Here is a 21,300-nt window from a genome sequence, read left to right as displayed (position 1 = left end):
GCAAGGCTTAAAGCATCTGCTGCTCACGTCTTGGTGCTAGATAACACAGGGCACCTTTAGAGATCTTGTAGAGTCCATGCCTCGTCTGAGCTGTTTCGGCAGTCACACTGTTTTGGCTCACTGGTGTATAATACAAGACTTTATATGCCTTATGAGGGCAAAGCCCTTTTCTATCAAGAATACAGAAAGAGAAACAGTCTCAGCATTGAGATGAAAGGTATGGAAGTAAATATTTTCTCTGGCTTTGAACAAAGGAGAAAGAGACTCTCCTTGAGATGTAGTACATTGATTGCATAGTCGTACAACACATCTATATGTATACATTCCAATTTTCTAGAAGATTACAAATCCTAAGACAATAATTATGTCTTAGAATCTTGTAGTTTTTATGAACAAAGAACTGTCCTATTTCAAGTGCTCCTAAATAAACTGCTATGGAACCTAAAGTACTTCTGAAGCAAGCTCTGAAGACACTGCTGATTGACAGTTACAAAACTTTAAGTAGATAGCAACAGACCAAAGAAGCCTCCCACTCCCTCTTTTATGAGCAGATTATTCTCTAGAGCAAAGCACTGAGCCTGAGCTTGACTGAATTTGACAAGAAGAAGGCTGCTGCAGTTTATTATAAAGACTGTAGGACAGAGGAAAATGCAGCTTATGCATTTACAGGAGTGACATATAATGGGGAGCAACTACCCTTGGGGAAAAAAAGGAGTACATGCCCCTATAACACACAGGGCAAGTTATCATGTACCAGTATATTATACAATGAGTATATAGCACATTAACATATCAACAGTGTGACATTCTCAAGCCTGTCAGTCCTCCACTAGCCTCCATTATTCTAAAGCAGGATGGTTTTATTAACCTCTGCTCTAACATGGTACTTTTGGGGCTCTGTGTGGTGCAGGTGAGCATGCGTGCTAACTGGCTGTGTGCTGAGTTTGGCAGAAATCAAAGAGAGAGCTTAAGGACATGCTTCCCCTGGACTGCCCTTGAAGACCGCTGTGATTTTTCTATCCTGCTGAGTTTTAAATATGCCTGGCTTCTCTAACTTCCTCTCCTGCCATGACCTCTCCCCCACACTTCACTATTAAAAATTAAGGCACCAAAAAGGTTCTTTGGGTTCTCTCTTTGGTTCCTTAAAATACATTTTAAATGAAGAATCTTTAAAGGAATATCTATCTGTCGCATCTGTAGTGTGCACTCACTTACCATGGACAATAATATAAGTTTACATTACTTAGCAAAAAGAACAAAAACGTATTGCCTCAAAACACACTGTCCTCTGGCTTTTATTCTAAGTGTCTTGAATTCCATTTTTTTCACTAAGTAAAAGGAAAGGAGTCCAAATTATTGCCTGAGAAAAGCCACCACACACTCGAGACGTGGCACATAGATAAGTAAAACTGAAATCTGCTGTTGTAGACCATTAAAGAAACATTCATTGAACTGATCTCTAAAAAACCAAAGGTGAATCTTCTATAGCATCACTCCAAAGAACGTTTAGAACCTTTCTTTTTAACAGTGTGCCATCAACACTCTCCGTCACCACATACTGTACCACCCAGAGACCACCATTTCGCTTTTTCAATTTCCAGTCAAAACAGCCAATGACTAAGTTATTCAATGTTGGTGTTAAGAAAAAAGCAGGAAACAACCATTTAACACAATTTTATACAAAATTCTCCAACACTAACTACATCAAATCTATCAGCATTTAATTTATACACTTTACTTTTGTGCACCCTGCTACAACTTCCATCCTTCCAGTCTTAAACAAACCAACAAATTACAGCTGTGTGTTAAAGCTGTTCCCAAAGGCGTCACTGTTTCCTTTCAAAGAGACACTAACATTCACACAAGCAACTACCTTTGCAGCTAAGAAGTAGAGAAAATTGGACCCCTAACAACCACAAGTCCTGGTAGACCACAAAACTCTCACCATCAGATAAATAGTACTTTCATCTTTGAGAGATCAAACTCCACTTTTGCTTCAGATCTGAAAAAAAACCCACAAGTGTTTCTGTCCATCCTTCCACTGTGAGAAGGCAACCCAACACTGTGGGTCTGAAAGGATGTGTAGCTGTCAAGAAGCCGCTACTGAGAAATTGAGAAAAAAGAATAATAGGGAAGAAAATTTGCACTAGAACACCAAAACTGGACAACCGAGAGTAAGATTCTCTGGGCTGAGGAATCTAAGTTTCTAATTACTCAGATTAGTGTTTCCCTCTGTAGTCATGAAGGCACACTACTCTCCACGTTTCAGTGCTTTTCTTGCTTTAAAACACCCACTACAACTCAGTAAGGGGTTGTTAATGAGCTTATTAGTTAGATCATTTATGTTGAGAGAGGTGAGAGCACTAAAATGTGCAGAGCAGTGTGCCTCCAGGACCAAAGTTGGGAAACTGACTTTGAGCATGAACAGCAGAAAAGGCAACCAACGTCTAAGACTAAACTTAGGAATTGTTTGCCAGAAACAAGGAAATTTATCGCTGCAGATTTCTTTGAAAAACTGAAAGCAAGTCTCATGAAAATAATGAAATCTGTAATACAGGCAAACTGTGGATAGACGAAACACTGAAAAAACTGATGTCATATTTAGTTGTTGAGTTTTGTCTTTCATTTTTCTCTTTAAATATATGTTTTGTGCTTTTTTCCTGATCCAGAAGAACATATGAGAGAGTGTAATATGTATTGACAGAAGCCAAATCCAACTGCTGACTAATCACAGGCTTGGAGCCCAATGTCTGCACCTACTGACATGTATCTACTCTGTGAGACATATCTCTTTCTCAGTTTATTACTTCCTCTATACATGATTCCCTCCTCCACTCACACTCACAGACCAATTTTTGGCTCTTTCCTTCAGCAATATGCCACACACAGCTGACAAAGAATCCTTTGCTACACTCTGCCAAATTGAGCTTGACTTTCGTCCCCACCTCGGCCAGGCAGTGGGGCCAGTCTGATTGAAAGCACTGATAAAATACATAGAGCCTGTCAGGCAGTGGAGTTCTCTTTTCCTGCTTCAGATTTCTCGCCCAGTGACAGATCCATAGGATTATTCTGGAGTGGAGGAGAGTACAAGCCCGGGCAGTATCTCTGCAGTGTAAAAGAGGGCCATTCATATGCTTCAAAATGAGTCACTGTCACCCAAAACCAGTCCACACTAAAGGCAAGCATTTTCTCTCATGTTTCGAAGGACTTCAACAATGTATGAGGTTATGTTAATGCATGAAGGCTTTAAAAGTACGCACAGCTTGATGAGGAGAGGGGTATTGTTTGCTTCTATTGTGGTTGTGTGCTGGTTTAGGTACGGCAGCAGTACTCACTGTTCTGTTTTGTAGCTGGAGCACCTAGCCAGTGGAATTTTTAGCACCCGATCATTCAGGCCAACAAAAAGAGTCCTGTCGCCATGGAGAATCTGGAGACTCAGGATTGGCTCCCTTACACCAGGGGGGTGGAGCTGCATCTCCTCCAAATAACAACCTTGCAGACTCTTATTGGTGGTGGCTAAAGCCTTGAGAATGGTCCCATACTCTGATTTCACAAAAGACATGATAAAAAATTGAGCTGCAGGTTAGAAATGACTGACACTGCCAACAGTAGTTGATTGTTACTAACAGTGTAAGTAAATTTCAGTTCCTGAACCTAGACTTGTCAAGCATATTTAAAATTTACAGAGGCAATTGTTTAAGGTAAACACTTGCCCCTGCTGGCTGACTCAGCCGCCCTGGGCTACAGTTATGGTCACCTGTGCCGATGTACATGACATGATGCAGAGTGTCCAGGCCCTGCACGATGTCCACCACCAGCTTGGAGAAGCGCACGCTGTCCTGCCACACTAGTGGGTCCACAGACACGGGCTGGACAACGTCATTCATGAGGTAGAGCCGCTGGGCATCCTGCAGGCTTCGCTCAGTGAGGCCCTCGTTGGGCCCTTCATCTTCAATAGTGCCACACTGGAAGATATTTGACAGTGACTTAGGTCAACAGAATAATCTCAGATGTAACCTAGATCCCTAAAAGATGGATGGGGTCATGCTAAAATGCTTAAAAATTGACAGAACAAAAAGTACAATAGTACTGCAATAACCTTTGGTTGTTGTTGTTGTTTTAAGTTTGCTCTTTTTAGTACCTGCAGATGGTATTGTTACAGGGCCAGGGTGATGTATTTTTGTCCAGTGCAGCACACAGCTTAGAATATTTGTTTAGGCAAGGAGATAACAGAAGGTAAAATGAAGTGAAGGTGAGCAGTGTACCTGAAAGTTAGGGATGGGGTTTGGGGTGGGCAGCCAGGTGGAGCGCGGGTTCTCCTGGGAGCGGAATGGCCCGTTGAACGCACGCGTGATGGCACTGAGGTTGTATGCGCAAACTGCAGAGGCAGCAATACTGTTTCTGCACAGTCAACAGAGAAAGAGACAAAATGAGGGGAAAGGAAGAGAGAAAAAGAAAGAGCGACAGAGAGAGAGAGAGAGAGAGAGAGAGAGAGAGAGAGAGAGAGAGAGAGAGAGAGGGAGAGAGAGAGAGAGAGAGAGAGGGTCAAAATGGAAACTGTATGACAGTTTTCATAAGTTTACATGACACCTACATGAGCCGTTCATGACAACAGACATATAAACTATATGCCCAAAAGTATGTGGACACCCCTCCTAGTTAATGAGTTCAGGCATTTCAGTCATACTCATTGCTAACAGATGTATGAATTAAAGCACATCTCCATACACAAATATTGACCCCATAGTGGGTTGTACAGAAGAGCTTAGTAGTTTTAAACATGGCACTGTCAAGATGCCATCACTAATCAGTTCAGGACATATCTGCCCTACTAGATCTGCCCTGGTCAACTGTAAGTAATATTCTTGTGAAATGAAACTGTGTAGAAGCAACAACAGCTGAGCTACAAAGTGGTAGAGCACGCAATCTCACAGTGAAGCCACTGAGTGCTGAATCACCTGTCCTCTGTTTCATCATTAACTACAGAGTTACAAACTGCCTCTGGAAGCAACATCAGCACAAATACTGTGTGTCATGAGCTTCAGAAAATGGTTTACCATGGCTGAGCAGCTGCACATGATCACTATGTGCAATGCCAACCACTGGCTGGAATGGTGTAAAGCACACCACTGGAGCAGTGGAAATGTGCTTTCTGGAGTGAGGAATAACATTTCACCATCTGGCAGTCTGATGGATGGATCTGGGTTTGGTGGAAGCCAGGAGAACACTAATGGAACGCATACAGGAATGCAAATTACAAATTAATAAAAGGGGCACAAATTCCCACAGACATACTCCAAAATCTTGTGGAAAGCCTTTTCAGAAGAGTGGAGGCTGTTACAGCAGCAAAGGGTGGCCAACTCCATATTAATGCATATTAATAATGGTTTTGGAACATCAAACAAGCTCATATAGGTGTGTCCTAATATTTTTGGCCATATAATGTACCTACATAAACATTTATAAAGGCTTATTCCAGTGAGCATCAGTTGCCATGACACTTTTTTGGGGTGAAAGTGCCTAAGCAGACTTCATGACAACTGATGTTTGTGAATGCTTATTTTTAGGGTATGTCAGTTGTTATGAAAGGCTTATGTAGGTGTCATATAGCCTTATGAATGATGCCCTAAAGAAAAGTGTTCCCCAATAATGTAACAGAGACCCACATGAGATGATCCATGAAGTGAGCAACCATACCATTCCCTAGATGCAATCTCTGTATACTGCTAAAAGTAAACTTTGCTGTAGGATTTAAGCTGAGATCCTGTACCAGCAGAGCATATCTAAGCCTCAAGGCTTAATCATGCTGCTCTCCTGATGCTCGCAGCGCCTTAAAACACAGAGCTGCGGGTGAGATTTCCATGTGGAGAATGCAGCTGGAATGAAGCACATACAGCCAAATCCGTTTCACTTGCTCCCACACATTGAGAATAATATATAGGCACTCTCACTGTGAAATGACTGCTGATACTCACTGCTGCTGTTATGTAAATGCCACTGAAACCAGTGTAAACCCCTGCTCATTGCTAACAATGTCATCCTTGCAATCAACTGCTCTGCAGGCACATAATGTGGATAGGAAAATGACTGTTTGAACTTGTGCTTAGTGCATAGTTCCTGAGACGTCAACCTGGAGGAGATGTATTCACATGATTCCTCTAGTAAAGTAATACACTAAAGCTATGTATTTGTACAAAGTGGCAAGTGAGTGAGGTCTTGGATGGAGAAAAAAATAAATCAAGTTTAATCAATATATATATATATATATATATATATATATATATATATATATATATATATACACATATATATTGTCATTTTAAGTAGCACATTGACTTTTATAAGCAGGCTAAAAATCAATTCAATTTAAAGCCAAAACGGTAGCTTATGTAAGCAGAAACCCCAGGACTGTAATTGTTTGTGGTTGCTCTTGGTATCACACTGAAACCAAGCGTGGTCAGAAGAGACCACACACAAATGAGCTGCAATAACTGTGGTCCTACCACTAGAGCCACAGACAGATGGTGCCCACGGCAGAGCTCCAGGAAGCAGTCTGGCCCTGCTGCATGCTGGGGCCTGGAATGGGGGCTGTATGTAGTCTGGAGAGGCACCGACAGAAGCTCCATCAGAGGGCTTAGGCCTGGCCATGCAGCTCCACCGTGGGGACCACATGCTGGGAGTTAGAGTGTGAGGAAAAGGACATGGCCAGCAGGAAAAAGAGGGAGGGCCTGGCAGTGGAGCTCAAAAGCTTGGCAAAGAGAAGAATATGAGCTATATTGGGCCATGATGAGACATAGGCTCTCAACAAGTTAGCCCAAAGCGTAGAACTAGTAGTGCAGATAATGTAGCTAAAGGTACTATAAGCAGGCTTTGACATGAGAATGAAACAACCACAACTCTTTCAAGATACTCTTACTCTTTCATCTTAAACATCTCTGGCTCTTTTTTAGAAACAAAACAGTTTTCTCAGAAAGAGTGCTCTTTTGAAAAAGACCTTTATGATTCATCATAAAGGTTGAATGCCCATTATAGCCTGCTTTAGTAAAAGCAAAAAACAGTTCAACCAAAAAAAAACAAAAGCTGCCTGATCTTCAGCTTCAGCTGTTTTCTACAAAGCTCCAGACTTCTGAGAAACATGTTGGTCAGGTCCCTCTGATAGCAGAAAAGCAGTGTTAATCGGTTCTCTTTCATCATTAGAGTAGTAGAGAGGGAGGAAAAGCAGCAGAAGCAGGCGGCCTCTTGCTCTCTTGCTCTTAGAGATGAGCGAGCCACAGTTTACAGAGCAGGAAGGATTACTTTAACTGCTCCACTCCATTGATTTAATGTTGGGGGTTGGCCTGTGTCCCAGTGATTCAGAGCTACCAACTGTGATGTTCAGCAAGCATTTCTAAATTCAGATTTGTGTGTGTGTAGTACAAGAGACTTCAGTGCAGCCCTAAAGGTAAATTCCATCAATTTTTACAAAATCTGCATAGTCATTAAGATGTAAACAAAGCCATTCAGAGCGGTTTGGTGAGAAATGCACTATTCTAGATCTAAATTCACTCAGTCAGAATTGTTCATATTGGTGGTGATATGAACCAGACATGAAGCATTTAATGCCTTAAAAGTCGCATCACAGAAAACTACTACATGATATAGTTCTGTGTTCGCTGCCGGATTCCTGAGACATTGTTTTCCAACAGTTTTGTGATATGCTTTTGGCCTAAAATATCTCTTTTAAACCACTACAGGGGGTTGTACAGCAAAATAGGAAAACTTTTTTTTTTTTTATGTACCATGAACATTAACATGTAGGTTCACTGTGCATGGTACACATCACCATCCCTTGAAAATCTGAGTTGGTAAGTTTCTCTACAATTCATACAATACAAATCATAGGCCTGTGCTGGTGACATAATCCTCTTATACAGATAACCATGCTGAAAAGTTAGGAACGATGTCAAATTTATGGGAAATAATAACTGGCAGTAAATAAATAAATGAGTAAATGGTGCTAAATGAGTTTTTACAGTCACTGAGGGCTGTTACCATTGTAACTTGGTTAACTGTCACCAGGAACAAACCTAATGCACCATTTCATATCAAGCCACTTTGAATGACTTTGTTTACACCTTAATGATAATGCAGAAATTATGAAAAACAGATGGAATTCCCCTTTAATGCCATTTGTGTTTTGCTGATTTGCTACATTATCCCCTTAAGCTACAGGCTAATTATTTAGCTATTAATCTGAAGACTTACTATTCAGTACATATTATAATTTCCTATTTGAAGCCCAAGTGAATATGCGTAGTCTGTGTTTGTGATTACTTTTGTGACTGCACTTTTTTTCTTAAAGTAGTGGCTGCTTGAGTGAATGTATCATGTATGCGTCGTCTATAGTCCCTTTTGCAAGGGCCAGTATTAGGTTGGTTCGAGGGGAATCCAGCCTACATATGATGCCTGTTGGGCCCACCGTGTGCCAGCCACTCAGCCAGGCAGCAGGAAGTGCCCTCAGCTCACCTACTCCACCATGGCCCAGTCCCACACATGCTCAGTACTGCACCCGACATATGGGAATGAAGTCATCTTACTGTGAGCACAGATGACTACCTGGAGGTTGTCTGAGTGTCATATACACCGTGTGGTTATCCAGGTACAGTACCATACAGTATTTTCACTTTGTTTGGGGACTTGGATGTCACAGACTCAGCATGGTGTAAGGTCACATTAGGACACTGTAAATTACTAAGTTGTTATTGTATGTGTTTTTCATACAAGGGATTTAGTGCTAAAAGCAGGATAACTCTTTTTAAAATGGGGGAGCAGGAAGGGGAAAAACACATTAAGTCTGGCAGTTCAACCTCAACGAATACCTGCATCGCAGCAGAAGCAAAAAGGCCCAGTCAGCAACCTTATGAAGCACGGACACAGGCAGGATTAGCCAGAGATATTTTTACTGCATAACAATGAGTCATGGCACTGGTTAGACGTCACTTTTAGCGAGTGCTGAGACAAAAAGTTTACAAAGGACACTTCCAGAGGAGCTCTCAATTTAGCATTCCTCTCAGTTACCACGCAATGACAAATAAGACAAAACAGCCCCCTTTAAGAGCACTACAGCTGCATGAGCACTGCATGCCATTGCAGGGAATGAGCTGAGAGCACAGAGCTCGCCATGGGGGGCAAAAATCTCATTTCAAGGTGCATTTTGTCTTAATATATTACAGTAAACGAACAGGATGTGCGTGCTTTCACAAAATCCACCCGCTCATGCTTGAGATGGAGGTGCTTAACTGGGAGTTGACACCTACGCATCTGTTTTCCAAAGAAGTTTTTTTCCTCAGCATATTAACTGCCACAAGCTCCCTTTCCACATTTAAATGTGCCTGTGATTGGCAGAGATGACAGCAGTACCTTAAGCTGTTCTTCAAAAATAAGGTAAGAAAAAATTAAATCAAACTCTTTTAAAGGCTTCTTGCCTTCCTGCCTCAGCTAGACTAGACTTCAAAAGTTTGGAATGTGTATTAATAAAAAACAGTCTTTGTCGCAGACACATGTATAAAATGATTATTATATGATGCTAATGTTTTGTAGTTCTCAATTTGTAGGACACTATAAAAAGTGTCTTGATATCTCATACCTTTATTTCAGAAAATAAACCATCAGGTCATTTTTTTGGGTCTAATTTATAATGTATGAACCTAGACCAAGGGTTCTCAACATGTTCCACCTCAAGGCCCACCTATTAATCACTAGAAAGCACAAAAAACTTTTTTGCTTAAAAAATTAGTTCATTATTCGGATACTGAATAATCAGAGCACAGCAGTGACCTATTTTTCTTTGTATTCAAATCTCATTTTAAACATTTTTTTCTCTTTAAATGCATTGTTGATATCAGGACTGTGGTAGTCTGAAATTTTCAGCACAGAGAAATGCACTGCAAGCTTATTTAATACCAGCAAAGAATGCTTCTGCAACAATTTTTTTTTACCAGATGCTTAGGAATGGATGAGGTTGTGTCTTAATTTTGTTTACTATTTGAAAACATTTTAAATTTCTTTCTTATTAAGTCAATAATTGTTTCACTGCTTTCTATGACACAGACTGCTATCATCGGCCATCTAAGGACCACTGACACCCTCTCAGCATAGGCCTGGAGACCACCAGTGGGTGCTTCACAGCCCACTTGTGATCTGGGGCCCAGTGGTTGGTCTGTGTAAGGTATTACTGAACAACAACTACTAATAAGACAAGTGATTCTGAAATTGTGATCGCTGGTGTCCTGTGAACTGTATAAGTAATATAAGCAGTATGAGTAATGAAACGTATGATAAGCAGGTTTGGTGCTGCTGTATGATTAGCATTGTTCATGCACTGATGAAGTGGAGCTTAGTGCTGCAGGGGGGAAAGAGCGCTATAAACACAGCAAGCTCATTATGAGGGGCTGCAGGGCATACAGACCTTTAGGCAGTGATTCACTTAGAGAATAGCGTAACATTGCCAGCTCTGTCCCTAACACTTGGGTGAGCTACTACTTGCAATCCTTTCATTCTCCTTCACTCGCTCTTTCTTCCTTCCTTTCTTTCTCTCTCTCTGCAGTCCATTTTACAACCTCAAATTCCAGAAGGCCACGCTGAAGGTGTTCAATTTACTGCAGACAGATGGAGACACTGTTCTTATGATTGCATTACAAAATCCCATTCCTACGGGGTTGAGAGAGATAGATAGAGAGCAAGACAGGCAGTGTGAGAGAGAGATGCTCTTTCCATTAGCCTCTTAATCAGAAGGTCAAATGGCACAGAGGCACAGCACTCTTTAAAGGAAGACCATTCTTCATTGTCTGCATCATTTCTGCATTTTAGGATCAGCTAATCTACAGTCAGTCACTGGCCTACAGTCCTTGTAGACAACATCCAGCAGCACAAAGTCAATAGCTTTAGAGATACTGCTTCAATCTACTCAAGAGGATGGCGTCACCAGCCCCCAACAACAGTAACACTAGGCTAGAGCTCCATGGTCACAAATCAAAGATATGCCTTGTGCATTAAAAAGATGTACTAACAACAGCACAAGCAAATGGTCACATCAGTGCCATTGTTAGCTTTAATGCTTCTTTACAGGTGTTAAGTGCCTAAATGAATGTGATCAAATGCATTCTTTACACTAATCAACACCCTTAACCTCAGTGCTAGTTTCCACCAGATTTCAACAAATCATTGTTTTGTTGGATCAGTTTAGTCCCAGAGCCAGGCTAAAACAAGACAGTTTCTTTGAGGAGCGCACTCACACATTGGTTGTGAAGATGCCGTAGATGAGGTCCTGCTCAGGCAGGTAGAAGGTGCTCTGGAGCTCGTTGTAGTAAAAGGGAATCTCTCCAGAGCGAGAGCAATTGAGCCGGGCTTTGGTGAAAGTGGTCCACGTGTCCTCCAGCAAGAAGCGGCCACCAATGTCATTCTTACACACGCGGGCCACGCGCGAGTATACCGTCTTCCCACAGTCGTGCTCCACCGCGTTCTCCCTCAGGAAGAAGAAGGTGAAAAGCCCAATGTCATAGGCTGAGATAAACTGAGGCTCTAAGAAAGACAATAAGAAAGAGAGGGAGAAAGAATAATATCATGTCATTAATACAGAAAATCCCACAGGCTAGGATATTGTATGTTTGTATGTACAAAACAGCCTTCAAGTAAGAGGGAAACGCTCAGGGCCTTCTAGGCCTTCTGTGAAATAAATAAATAAATGTGTGTAAATTTTAGTTTAAATTTATTTAATAAAATCATAACTGTTGTATTTAAACTCTGTGAGTGTAGTTGTACACATTGTATTTCAGTGTTAAGTTCTGGTTGAAATTAGGGTTAAATTCTTGAAACACCCAATAAATTTTCCTGATCAGTACTGCAATTTATTTGCAATTTTTGCAGGTTTTCTGATCAATATGCGATTTTAATTGTGATTTTTGCAGGAATGCCACTTAACTGTGGTTGTGATGTCACCGCACATGAGTGTTTGATTGCTTTGTCTCTTTAAATTGTGACTTTTACGTAAAAATAATTATTTTTCAGGCCTATGCCTAACGGAAAGTTGTATAATTAGATGTTTTTTTCCATGGTATCTACATACAACCAAGCAAGCTCTCCTACTGGTTAGGAATTCAGGAGGTGAACAAAAGTCCTAACCACAAACATGATAAGGAACTGACAGAGAAATCAAAAAAGGATGTTTTGATTTCCAATGAATGGGACTAATTATGTGTGTAATGTCTGTTACAAGCTTTAAATAAAATACTGAATGTCTGTGTTCAATCTAGAATGGCCAAAATATTCTCATGTGCACTGCTGTTAGCCTAGTGCTAACATCCTACTAGGATTCCATAAGGACACTAGCAGACAGTAGTATTGTAGAGGTGTTTCAAAAAACATTTTACACAGTCCACCACTTTTTGCAGTGAAATAACAGCAACTAGTTCTGATTTTTTAAAAATCACTACTTCAAAAGCTTCAATTTTTAAAGCTGCCTTTGAGTAAACCAGATTGTATACCCATAAACTGGGGAAAAAGACTCATATCTCAAACAACAAGAGCTTCAGGGTCAGTTTGTATGCCCTGTTTTTATTACTGGTCTGCCATTTTTTGCTGATGTTAGACATTCACAGTGCACCTTTATGACATTCACTGCATGAGTCATAAGTTTAAGGAACAACAAATAAACAGTGCTGTACTGTGAGCTCAGATATTATTAGCCAAATGCTACATCTCCCTCCATCAGATGTGCTTGCCTCCAGGGTCTAGTTAAACTGAGTCACTGCTAGTGATATCAACCTGCAAATAACCATAACCATAAACACAGCTGGGCCCCTTCGCAGCACTTTAAAAAGAACCGGATTACTGTAACGGCAGAAGGAGTGGGATAAGCTTCAATAGCTGTAACTGCCTTTTGATTTGATATCTGAGGCCTAATATACAGCCTCAGCAGGTACAAGCCCCAGACAGCAGCTCACCAGTCACAGCCTGCATTATGAAGGCAGATGCAACATTACTGGCCTTTCTCTATGCATGTAGTGCACAGCTGGAACTGGCAGAATGTAAATGAACTGAGGGTGGGAATACTATTACTCTCATTCGAATCCTGCTGGAGACTCTCTTATGTCCTAAACAATTAAAGACCAAACAAGTATGTGGGCTAGCAAAAAATACACATGCTTTTTCTTACATGTTCGTTTTGCATAAACCTCTATCATCACAAGCATCACAGACATGGCTCTGTGGACACAGCAGTCAGAGAGCTGCACTGAATACCAACTGAGCCAACTACGGACTGTAGTCATTTTTACTTAGGGGTAGGACAACGTTGAATGAATTAACTGAGTAGTTCCTCGTGTTGCAGTTTGAGCAAGCAGTTCCTGGCAGGGTTTTTGCGTATGTGTGGAGGTAGGAGGCACTGTTTATGTGTGTGTGTGTGTGTGTGTGTGTCATATATGTGTGTATGCATGTGTATAACTGTGTAGCTGTGTGGGTGCGAATATGACAAACAGTATTTTTCTACTTCCCTACAGAAAGTAAACAGATTGTCTCATTTCCAGACTGCCGCGCCATCGGGGTCCCTGAGTGTGTGCATTTCAGCTTGTGTCAGAGCCAAGGGATAGCACTAAGCTGGGTGGTGAATTAAGGGCTCTGATTAGCTTCAGAGAGGAAGAAAACACGCCTAGCAGCTTCACAGGTAGCACTGACATCATTGATCATAAGAGATTTAGGAGCCACACCCAGCTCATATTCCAGTCCCATCCCATATCAGTACCGTATTAAAAAGCAGTCAGTCAGCACCTTGTGGGATCACAGTCCAATAACGGGCCAGATGGATTTGATTCAGGACCCCTGAGGTCCGTGACGTCCTTCCCTGACCCCCACCAGAGCAGACTTATGACTAGAAATGAGATTTTAATTCACACTTCATATCCGAAGGGGCCCCTTCACCATGCATCCCACCAACTTTGTGAATAAGCAAGTGCATCTACCATGGGTGACTGCAGCAGAGAGCATATAGCAGACAGAGCGAATGATCAGGTGGGATCATTCACACATGAAATACAGTACTGTGCAAAAATGGACATGTGAAAATAGACAAGTTATTCATTTTCAGGAAATATTTCTGAGTAGATTAGATGTAGAATAATCTACCTCTATAAAAAGGGCAAGGTCAGAGAGAAAATGGGACTCCCAACAACCGTGCAAGACCTGGTAGACCACCACAACGCTCACCATCAGATAAACAGCACATAAAGCTTTCATCTTTAAATGACAGCAAGCTCCACTCTTGCTTCAGATCTGAAAAAATCCACAGGTGTTTCTGTCCATCTTTCCACTGTGAGAAGAAATTCAGCACATGAATCTGAAAGGATGAGTAGCTGTCAAGAAGTTACTGAGAAAAGAAAATAGCTAAAAAAGAAAAAATCCATCAAAAATAAAACTGCAAAATAATGGACTAATATCCCCAGAGCCCAGACTTCAACATCATTGAATGTGTTTGGGATTACTTTGATTATGAGAAGCAGAAAATGCAACCAACTTCTAAGACTGAACTTTGGAGGTGTTAAAAATATCCCTGCAGATTTCTCTGAAAAACTGAAAGTCTCCTGAAAAGAACGGAAGCTGTTTTATAGTCAAAGGGTGGGCACACTAAATATTAAACAGATTGTTGAGGCTTCTGTGTAAAATTCTGTTAAATATATTTATTTCCTTTTTTTTCCTGACACTTAAAAATTAACATCTTTGGCCGTTTTGTCTGGAAATTAATTGAATGAAGAAGTGTGGTCTCTATACAGTTTGTGAATGAATATACATGTTTGTGGACACTTTATCTTCTTTATACTTGATTTTCCCTCTTAGCATATTTTGCAACATCTTCATGATCATCCTTGGTAAGAAGAGCAGGTTTTGCAGGCCATGATTTGGCAGTTTCTTTCCAAACTATTGTTAAAAGCACCTATTGAAAGTCTTTTGCTCCAGAGGTGGTTTAAACACATGACACAACAGGGGGATAAAAAGCATGGGGTACGACATTATTCCCAAGGGACAAAATATTATACTAAGATTTTATCCCAAGTAATTCTCAATATAAAATATTCACAGAATATAAAAGGCAGCTGGTGTTTTTAAAACTGCAAAATAAAAAAATCTTAAATAAAATAGTCAAATACAGTTGTATGCAAAAGTCTGAATACACCTGGTCAAATTATATAATTTGTGGACTTTAATATGGTCTTTTTTTTACACATTTTTGTGCACAATTTCTGTTCTTATATTTTAACATATTGGGAAAAAAACATAAAATATGAAACGGTAAATTCAGCAAATAAGAATTGTAATTAAATTACATTAAAATGTGCACAACTGTGTAACTTGTGGATGTGTACTTATTTTCAATTTGACCAGGGGTGCCCAAACTTTCCCATATGACAGTGTATGTGATGTCAGACAGTGACGTCAGTGCTACCCATTAGGCTGCCAGACCCTGTAATATACGCTTATTTATCCCTCCTCCGTCTCCCTCTCTACCTCTATCTCCTTTTCTCTCCAGCTCCTTCAGATGTTCCCAGAAACACCATGGAGTGCAAGGTGGGTGGTTCGTCTCTGGTGGAGTGGAGCATTGCAGTAGCAATTTCACCCTCTCCCTGCTGCGAGGAATAATTACACCACTGGCTGGCCGAGCTCAGCGCTCCACCCAACTCCTCATGCGCTGTATGCCTGGCCTGCGGTGCTGAATTATCACTGCAGCTCCGGAAGCTTCTCCCTGCTCTTTCTGTCAGTGTCAGGAAGTATATTGTGATGGGGAAGGGGTGCAGCATCAGCAGCCTGGAGTTTATTGACACCTCTTGACTCTTTCAGAAAGCTCACTGAGGCTCATGTGCTCGTGCATGGCTGTCTTTTCCTCTGCCTGACCTGGATTACTGTGAAAAGCTTCTGTTGATGCCAGAGAAATGATTGTGGTGATGCGGCTTTGCGGTTCAGAGCACAGAAAGGGCTGCTGCTCTATAAGGAAGGGTGAGCTTTAACGGCTGCCTCATCCCCAAAGCTCAATACAAACACCATGTAGAGACATGCGACTCATAACTGCTACTTACATCGTAATGTAACATCTGGATATCTGAAATGTTACAGTTTTATACTATACATTATGGAAATATAAGCAATTGCTACAGATAATCCCAGTAATCTTAATGTCAAGAGATCAAGAGGTGGAGTTGAAGTCAAGACCATTAGAGGCAAGACAGAGTGAAGACCGAGACCTGGACAAATCAAGTTATTCAATAGTTAAATCGCCTGATATCAATTATCAATAATCAATAAGTTATTAGTGATCCGTAAGAGAAACAGGCAGTTCAAAATACATTGATTGGATACTGAGTGAGGAGAGCAGGAACTGTTTTATTATGTATGAATGTGTTGATTTTCAATAACGATAGCAAAAAAAGGTTAATGTACCAATCACTGCAGGTAAGGAGGCTTTGCACTTGCTGGTCTTGAGAACAATTTAAGAGTCCTTCTTACCCCAAGCCCGAGACAAGGTGGAGTAAAAATAACACTGAGGCCGAGACAAGTCTGACACCATTAATTTTCAGACTGGACTCAATTACTACAACACAGTGGGAGGTTTTTTATCACACCAGCACTTTTGATTCCATTAGATTCTCAATTATGGACATTGCAATTCAGCAGTAAGGATATTGCGTCACCCAGACAGAAAACAAGTTTTATAGAACATTTCAGTCATACCATTGAGCCATTTGGAGTTGTACTGGGCGGTCCTGAGTGGTGGCATTCTTCCCAGGCTGCGGTAAATGACCGGGTCCCTGCCGGAGAAGTCGATGACCGTGGCAGCGTACAGCTCTCCACTTTCTGTCACCACTGCTGTGGAGTTATGGCGGGGGTCATAGGGGCAGCGTGCCACTCCATTCACTCGCTCCAGCACACTGCTCATATTGCCCACCTGAGATAGAGGAGGCGAGAGAGGAAGAGAGATTGAAAAGAAAGATGGCATCCTTTAACTAGAGATGTTCCAAACTATGGAAACTTGAAAAGACCTGAAAAACAGTAAAATAATGGATGTCCTCTTTACAAAAATGCTTCAGTAATGTCTTTCTCCTTACATTCAGCACTGCTAATGTGCTTCAGTCTCTGAGTCATTACCACCATTGATTACCTCTCTTGTGATGCAAAGAGGCTGGAAGGCGTTGGTGCCGCAGGTCATCACCTCTGTCTTGTTGACCAGTAGCACTCGAATGTAGTTCTGACACTCTGCCTGCAGAGGGAGTTAACACTGTTAGTATATAGCAGTGATGGTTTGGCCCCAATCTGATCTCAAGTTAGCATCCATGAAAATAAACATTACATATGATTTGAAAGCAGTGTTTTTTTACTCAATAAAAGTAACCATTACAAATTATTGAATACTTCTCTCAAAGTGTAATGGGATTACTTTACCCAATTACTGGGAAAGTAATTTCACTACTCATGACTTTACTTTTATGTTACTCTCTAAAACTCACACATGTACCAGCTGTAGAAGAGAAAACCTAAAAGTCCTTTCAGTACTTGATTTAGAAAGAAATAACTAATGACAGAAATAACCAATCCCTGTCTTTGAACAAGAACTGCTGATTAAAAGGATGAAAAGCTGATGCTGTTTGAAAACTGAGAAACAAGCCAGTAGAAACAGTTCAAAAATAGGTGCATCAGCTGTTTTATTTAGGAACAAAATGTAAAGTTTATAGAGCTGTTTTCTGAATGAAATTCTAGCCCGATATTCTAAAGTGAGGCTATGTCCCTCTCTTCTTCAGCACCGGGATCTTTATCCACCAGGTTTATATTAGCATGTTTAGATGCTTTGACAGACTGTTCACTGAGTTTAGGTGCTTCCCAAACTCGCACTGCTCAAATTCACAAAGTTGTGCAGTCTGCTGCCACATTTAGCACACACACACGCAAATTACGTACAAGGTAGGCACGGAAAATCAATACAGGGAATTTAAATTTTAAATGCATCACATAATTTTGTTACAAGGTTATGACATTACTGTAATGCGCTATTATGTTACTCCCAACACTAGTAATAACAATAGTATCTAATAATAGCTAACTTCTGGTCAGACATGTGAGAAATGGAAAGTTTTTTTCCATCTTGGTTATGCATGCATGGAGAGTAAAAGTGGCTGTACTTCAAACAGAGAGGGATGTATGAAGCACTCTGCATAGGTATCAACGTGTCTCGGAGAGAACAGCGCGTGGCATATATCAGGTGCAGAAATTGACAGTGGTTTGTGCTCTCCACTTTAGATGAGAGCGGCTGCCATGTTGGTTTATATTTCATCAATTACTGAACAAGCAATTGGCACATCAGTGCTGACAGAGGGGAAGTCTGGCTTTCGGGGAACTGAGGGAACTGCTATAAACACTTCCATAGTGAAAAGGCCAGGTCATTTTCCTTCAGCATGTTCCTGTCAATAATAGTAAAAAGTTACATGAAAAAAGTCTTCTTCTTTTTTTATTTCTCTTTTTTTTGACTGAAGCCCTGCTGCTATATGAAATTTTAATGTGTTAATCCTACACAGTAACTCTTAAAACTACAGACAGCTAAGATCAGACATGAAGTCCAGGTTTCCCAGAGGAGTCAACATTTTTTTTGCCAGTGCTTTTGAGATAAAAGTGGCACAGCAATCAATCCCGTAAAGCCAGCCATGCACCAAAAAGATCACAGTGCTTATTATCAGCACCACAGACAATGGAGGCTTTGTCTGGTACTCTGGCATGCTAAAGAGAGGAGTATTTTAAGGCCATCATAAACACCTTGCTGATGTCATGCTTTAATTAGCATATTAAAGTTGTTCCTGAGTGCAGAGGTAGGATCAGGTTCTCCTTTTACTTTTCAGCTGAGTTATTAACTATTCACAACAAGCACAGAGTGCAACTCTGTGCTTAAACAATCACTGACTAAGTACACATCACACAGCGTTCTGCTACAAGCCTAAACAATACTCTCTCTTCCAGCCAATGGGCTGCCAGCTTTTTTGAAAGAAACGTTATTATTCAGCAACGAAAGTGGGGGCTCAAAGTTACCTCCGTCTTCCCTTTGCTTTGACAGGACCTCCTGGTGTCTTCGTCTGGGCCCCATTCCGTCGCCTAGGAAACCAAAATAAACGTTGGAAAGTGACTTGCAGCATTCACTGCTGGCCAGCAGCGGTTTAGCACAAGGCAGGTTACACAACAGCAATATTGCATGTAGCCAGATGTATGAAAAGACATGAACCGTATCGGGTATTGTTTATTGCGTAAACAGCATAAATAAGTGGGGCTGCGGTTGAAATGGGTGAGGTAAGGAAACAGTTGGAAGACTAGTCTACATTTGCATGTAAATGCCATCACCTAGTTGCATTCAGGCAAAGAAATCTAGTCTCTTTTCCTTTCACCAGCTCCAGTGTCTCCATTTTCCTCTGCCCAATTATAGCCCTTTAGAGTTAGTCTACCCAGTGTTCAATTATCGCAGCAACACTAAAAAACTGAAACAGTTTTCACTTGATGCTGAAAACCAACGCAACACTCACATTCACACACGCACATACAGTGTATGTAATGTAATGTATATATAGTAATGTATATTTCTGCTTGGCCCAATGTGTGTATATATATTCTGGTGTTTAGCTTATAGCGTAAAAGTGTATGTATGTATGTAACCGTGCAAAATCTTTGGATTTTGGACCACCAAAACTGTCACCATCAGATAAACAGTATTTTAAGCTTTCATCTGTCTTTTAGAGAGAAGAGAAACTCTTGCTCCACTCTTGCTTTAGATGGGCAAAAATCCACAGGTGTTTCGGTCCGTCCTTCCACTTTGAGACGAGACAACTCAACACTATGGGTCTAAAAGGATGTGTAGCTGTCAAGAAGCCATTACAGAGAAAAGGAAATAGACAAAAAAGAACATTTTCACTATAACACTAAAGACTGGCCACAAGGTTTAATGAACTGACAAGTCTACATTTGAGATCTTTAAAAGTAACAAAACACAGTATGTATGCCACCAAACGCAATGAAAATCTCTTTGAACCAGGTTTGGGGATATACAACAACATCTGGAGTTGGTTTTTTATTGAAAACATTATTTGGGCTGAACAGTATAAACAAAGTTTGCTATATCACACGATACCCGCAGGAAAACATTTGACTGGGAAGAAATACATTCTACAGCTAATTGATAATGACCATAACAAGCAAGATAAAGATCAAGATGTATCAAACAAAGAAGCTGCTGGTGTTCTTACAATAGACTGACCATCCCAGAGCCCAGACCTCATCACAATGATGTGTTTGGGATTACTTGGATCGTGAGAAGCAGAAAATGCAACTAACTTCTAAGACGGAACTTGATAAATAAAGCGCGTTCTCTGACTTCTGCATAGTACTGTATGCAGTATGTTTCGTTTTTTTAATGTAAATGTAACATTTTAACTCTGGAATTTACTGCATACATAGGTATCAACTCAATTATTTGTATTTGTCTTACAAACAAATTTCATTTGTTCTTAAACATAAGCATTTAGATTAAAATGTTTTTAAGATCATGCATATTCATAATATGCATAAGTATGTCCAGACATAGATACATATACACACACACACACACACACACACACGCATAAATATATATATATATATATATATATATATATATATATATATATATATATATATATATATATATAGGTTGAAAGCTACTGTCTTTTATTCTCACCCTCTGAGATATCAGAGATTCAAGCCTCACAATCTCCTGGGTATCAGCTCTTGGTTTGGTTTGTCTCTCCTAAAAATAGCCTTTCTGCTTGGCCCAGCGTGTGTGTGAGGGTGGCAAAAGTTGGCATGGATCACAGAATACGTAAGAAACTCTTATGTGTTCCTCGCCATCCGCTCCCTTCCTATTCTCCTCTCCTCGTCTCTATTCTCCTCTGGGCACGGTGCTCACCACTTGGACTTGCTGCACTTAAGGGGTTGTTCTAGCTCTCTAGATAGAGCTGAAAGGTTTAGTTGTCCACAACTCTGCCCACCGTGTCCTGCCATGCTGCGGGTCACTCGGGCCTGGGCATGAGCAGTCGTATAAATGCAGCACAGCAAAAACAGGTCCTAGAAGAAGACTAGATAGCTGAGCGTCAAAGGAAAATAAAAATAGACTCAGCGCTTTGTAAAAATCACCAGTGTTAGTTTGCTCTATAGAGAAAGCAACGTGCCATTTTCAGGCTAAAGAGTAATCAATTTACCATCCTCACAGAGCAA

General features: G+C 40.7%; 1 protein-coding gene across 2 annotated transcripts in view; it reads right to left on the bottom strand.

Moving 5' to 3' along the window:
- The window catches only part of sema5ba (sema domain, seven thrombospondin repeats (type 1 and type 1-like), transmembrane domain (TM) and short cytoplasmic domain, (semaphorin) 5Ba), a 164,338-nt gene that overhangs the window by 39,780 nt on the left and 103,258 nt on the right, over positions 1–21,300 (bottom strand). For both annotated transcript variants that reach the window (XM_036593353.1, XM_036593436.1), the window contains exons 6-12: positions 19,093–19,155; positions 17,180–17,278; positions 16,753–16,966; positions 11,274–11,559; positions 4,266–4,401; positions 3,758–3,965; positions 3,336–3,543 (exon numbers count right to left, since the gene is read on the bottom strand). In XM_036593353.1, coding sequence (XP_036449246.1) covers positions 3,336–3,543; positions 3,758–3,965; positions 4,266–4,401; positions 11,274–11,559; positions 16,753–16,966; positions 17,180–17,278; positions 19,093–19,155 — 1,214 coding nt within the window. The remainder of the gene's footprint in view (positions 1–3,335; positions 3,544–3,757; positions 3,966–4,265; positions 4,402–11,273; positions 11,560–16,752; positions 16,967–17,179; positions 17,279–19,092; positions 19,156–21,300) is intronic.

This window comes from Colossoma macropomum, unplaced genomic scaffold (assembly GCF_904425465.1).
Source record: "Colossoma macropomum unplaced genomic scaffold, Colossoma_macropomum, whole genome shotgun sequence".
Lineage (NCBI taxonomy): Eukaryota > Metazoa > Chordata > Actinopteri > Characiformes > Serrasalmidae > Colossoma > Colossoma macropomum.
Note: the sequence above shows the minus strand (reverse complement) of the source record. Positions and strands in the feature narration are given on the sequence as shown.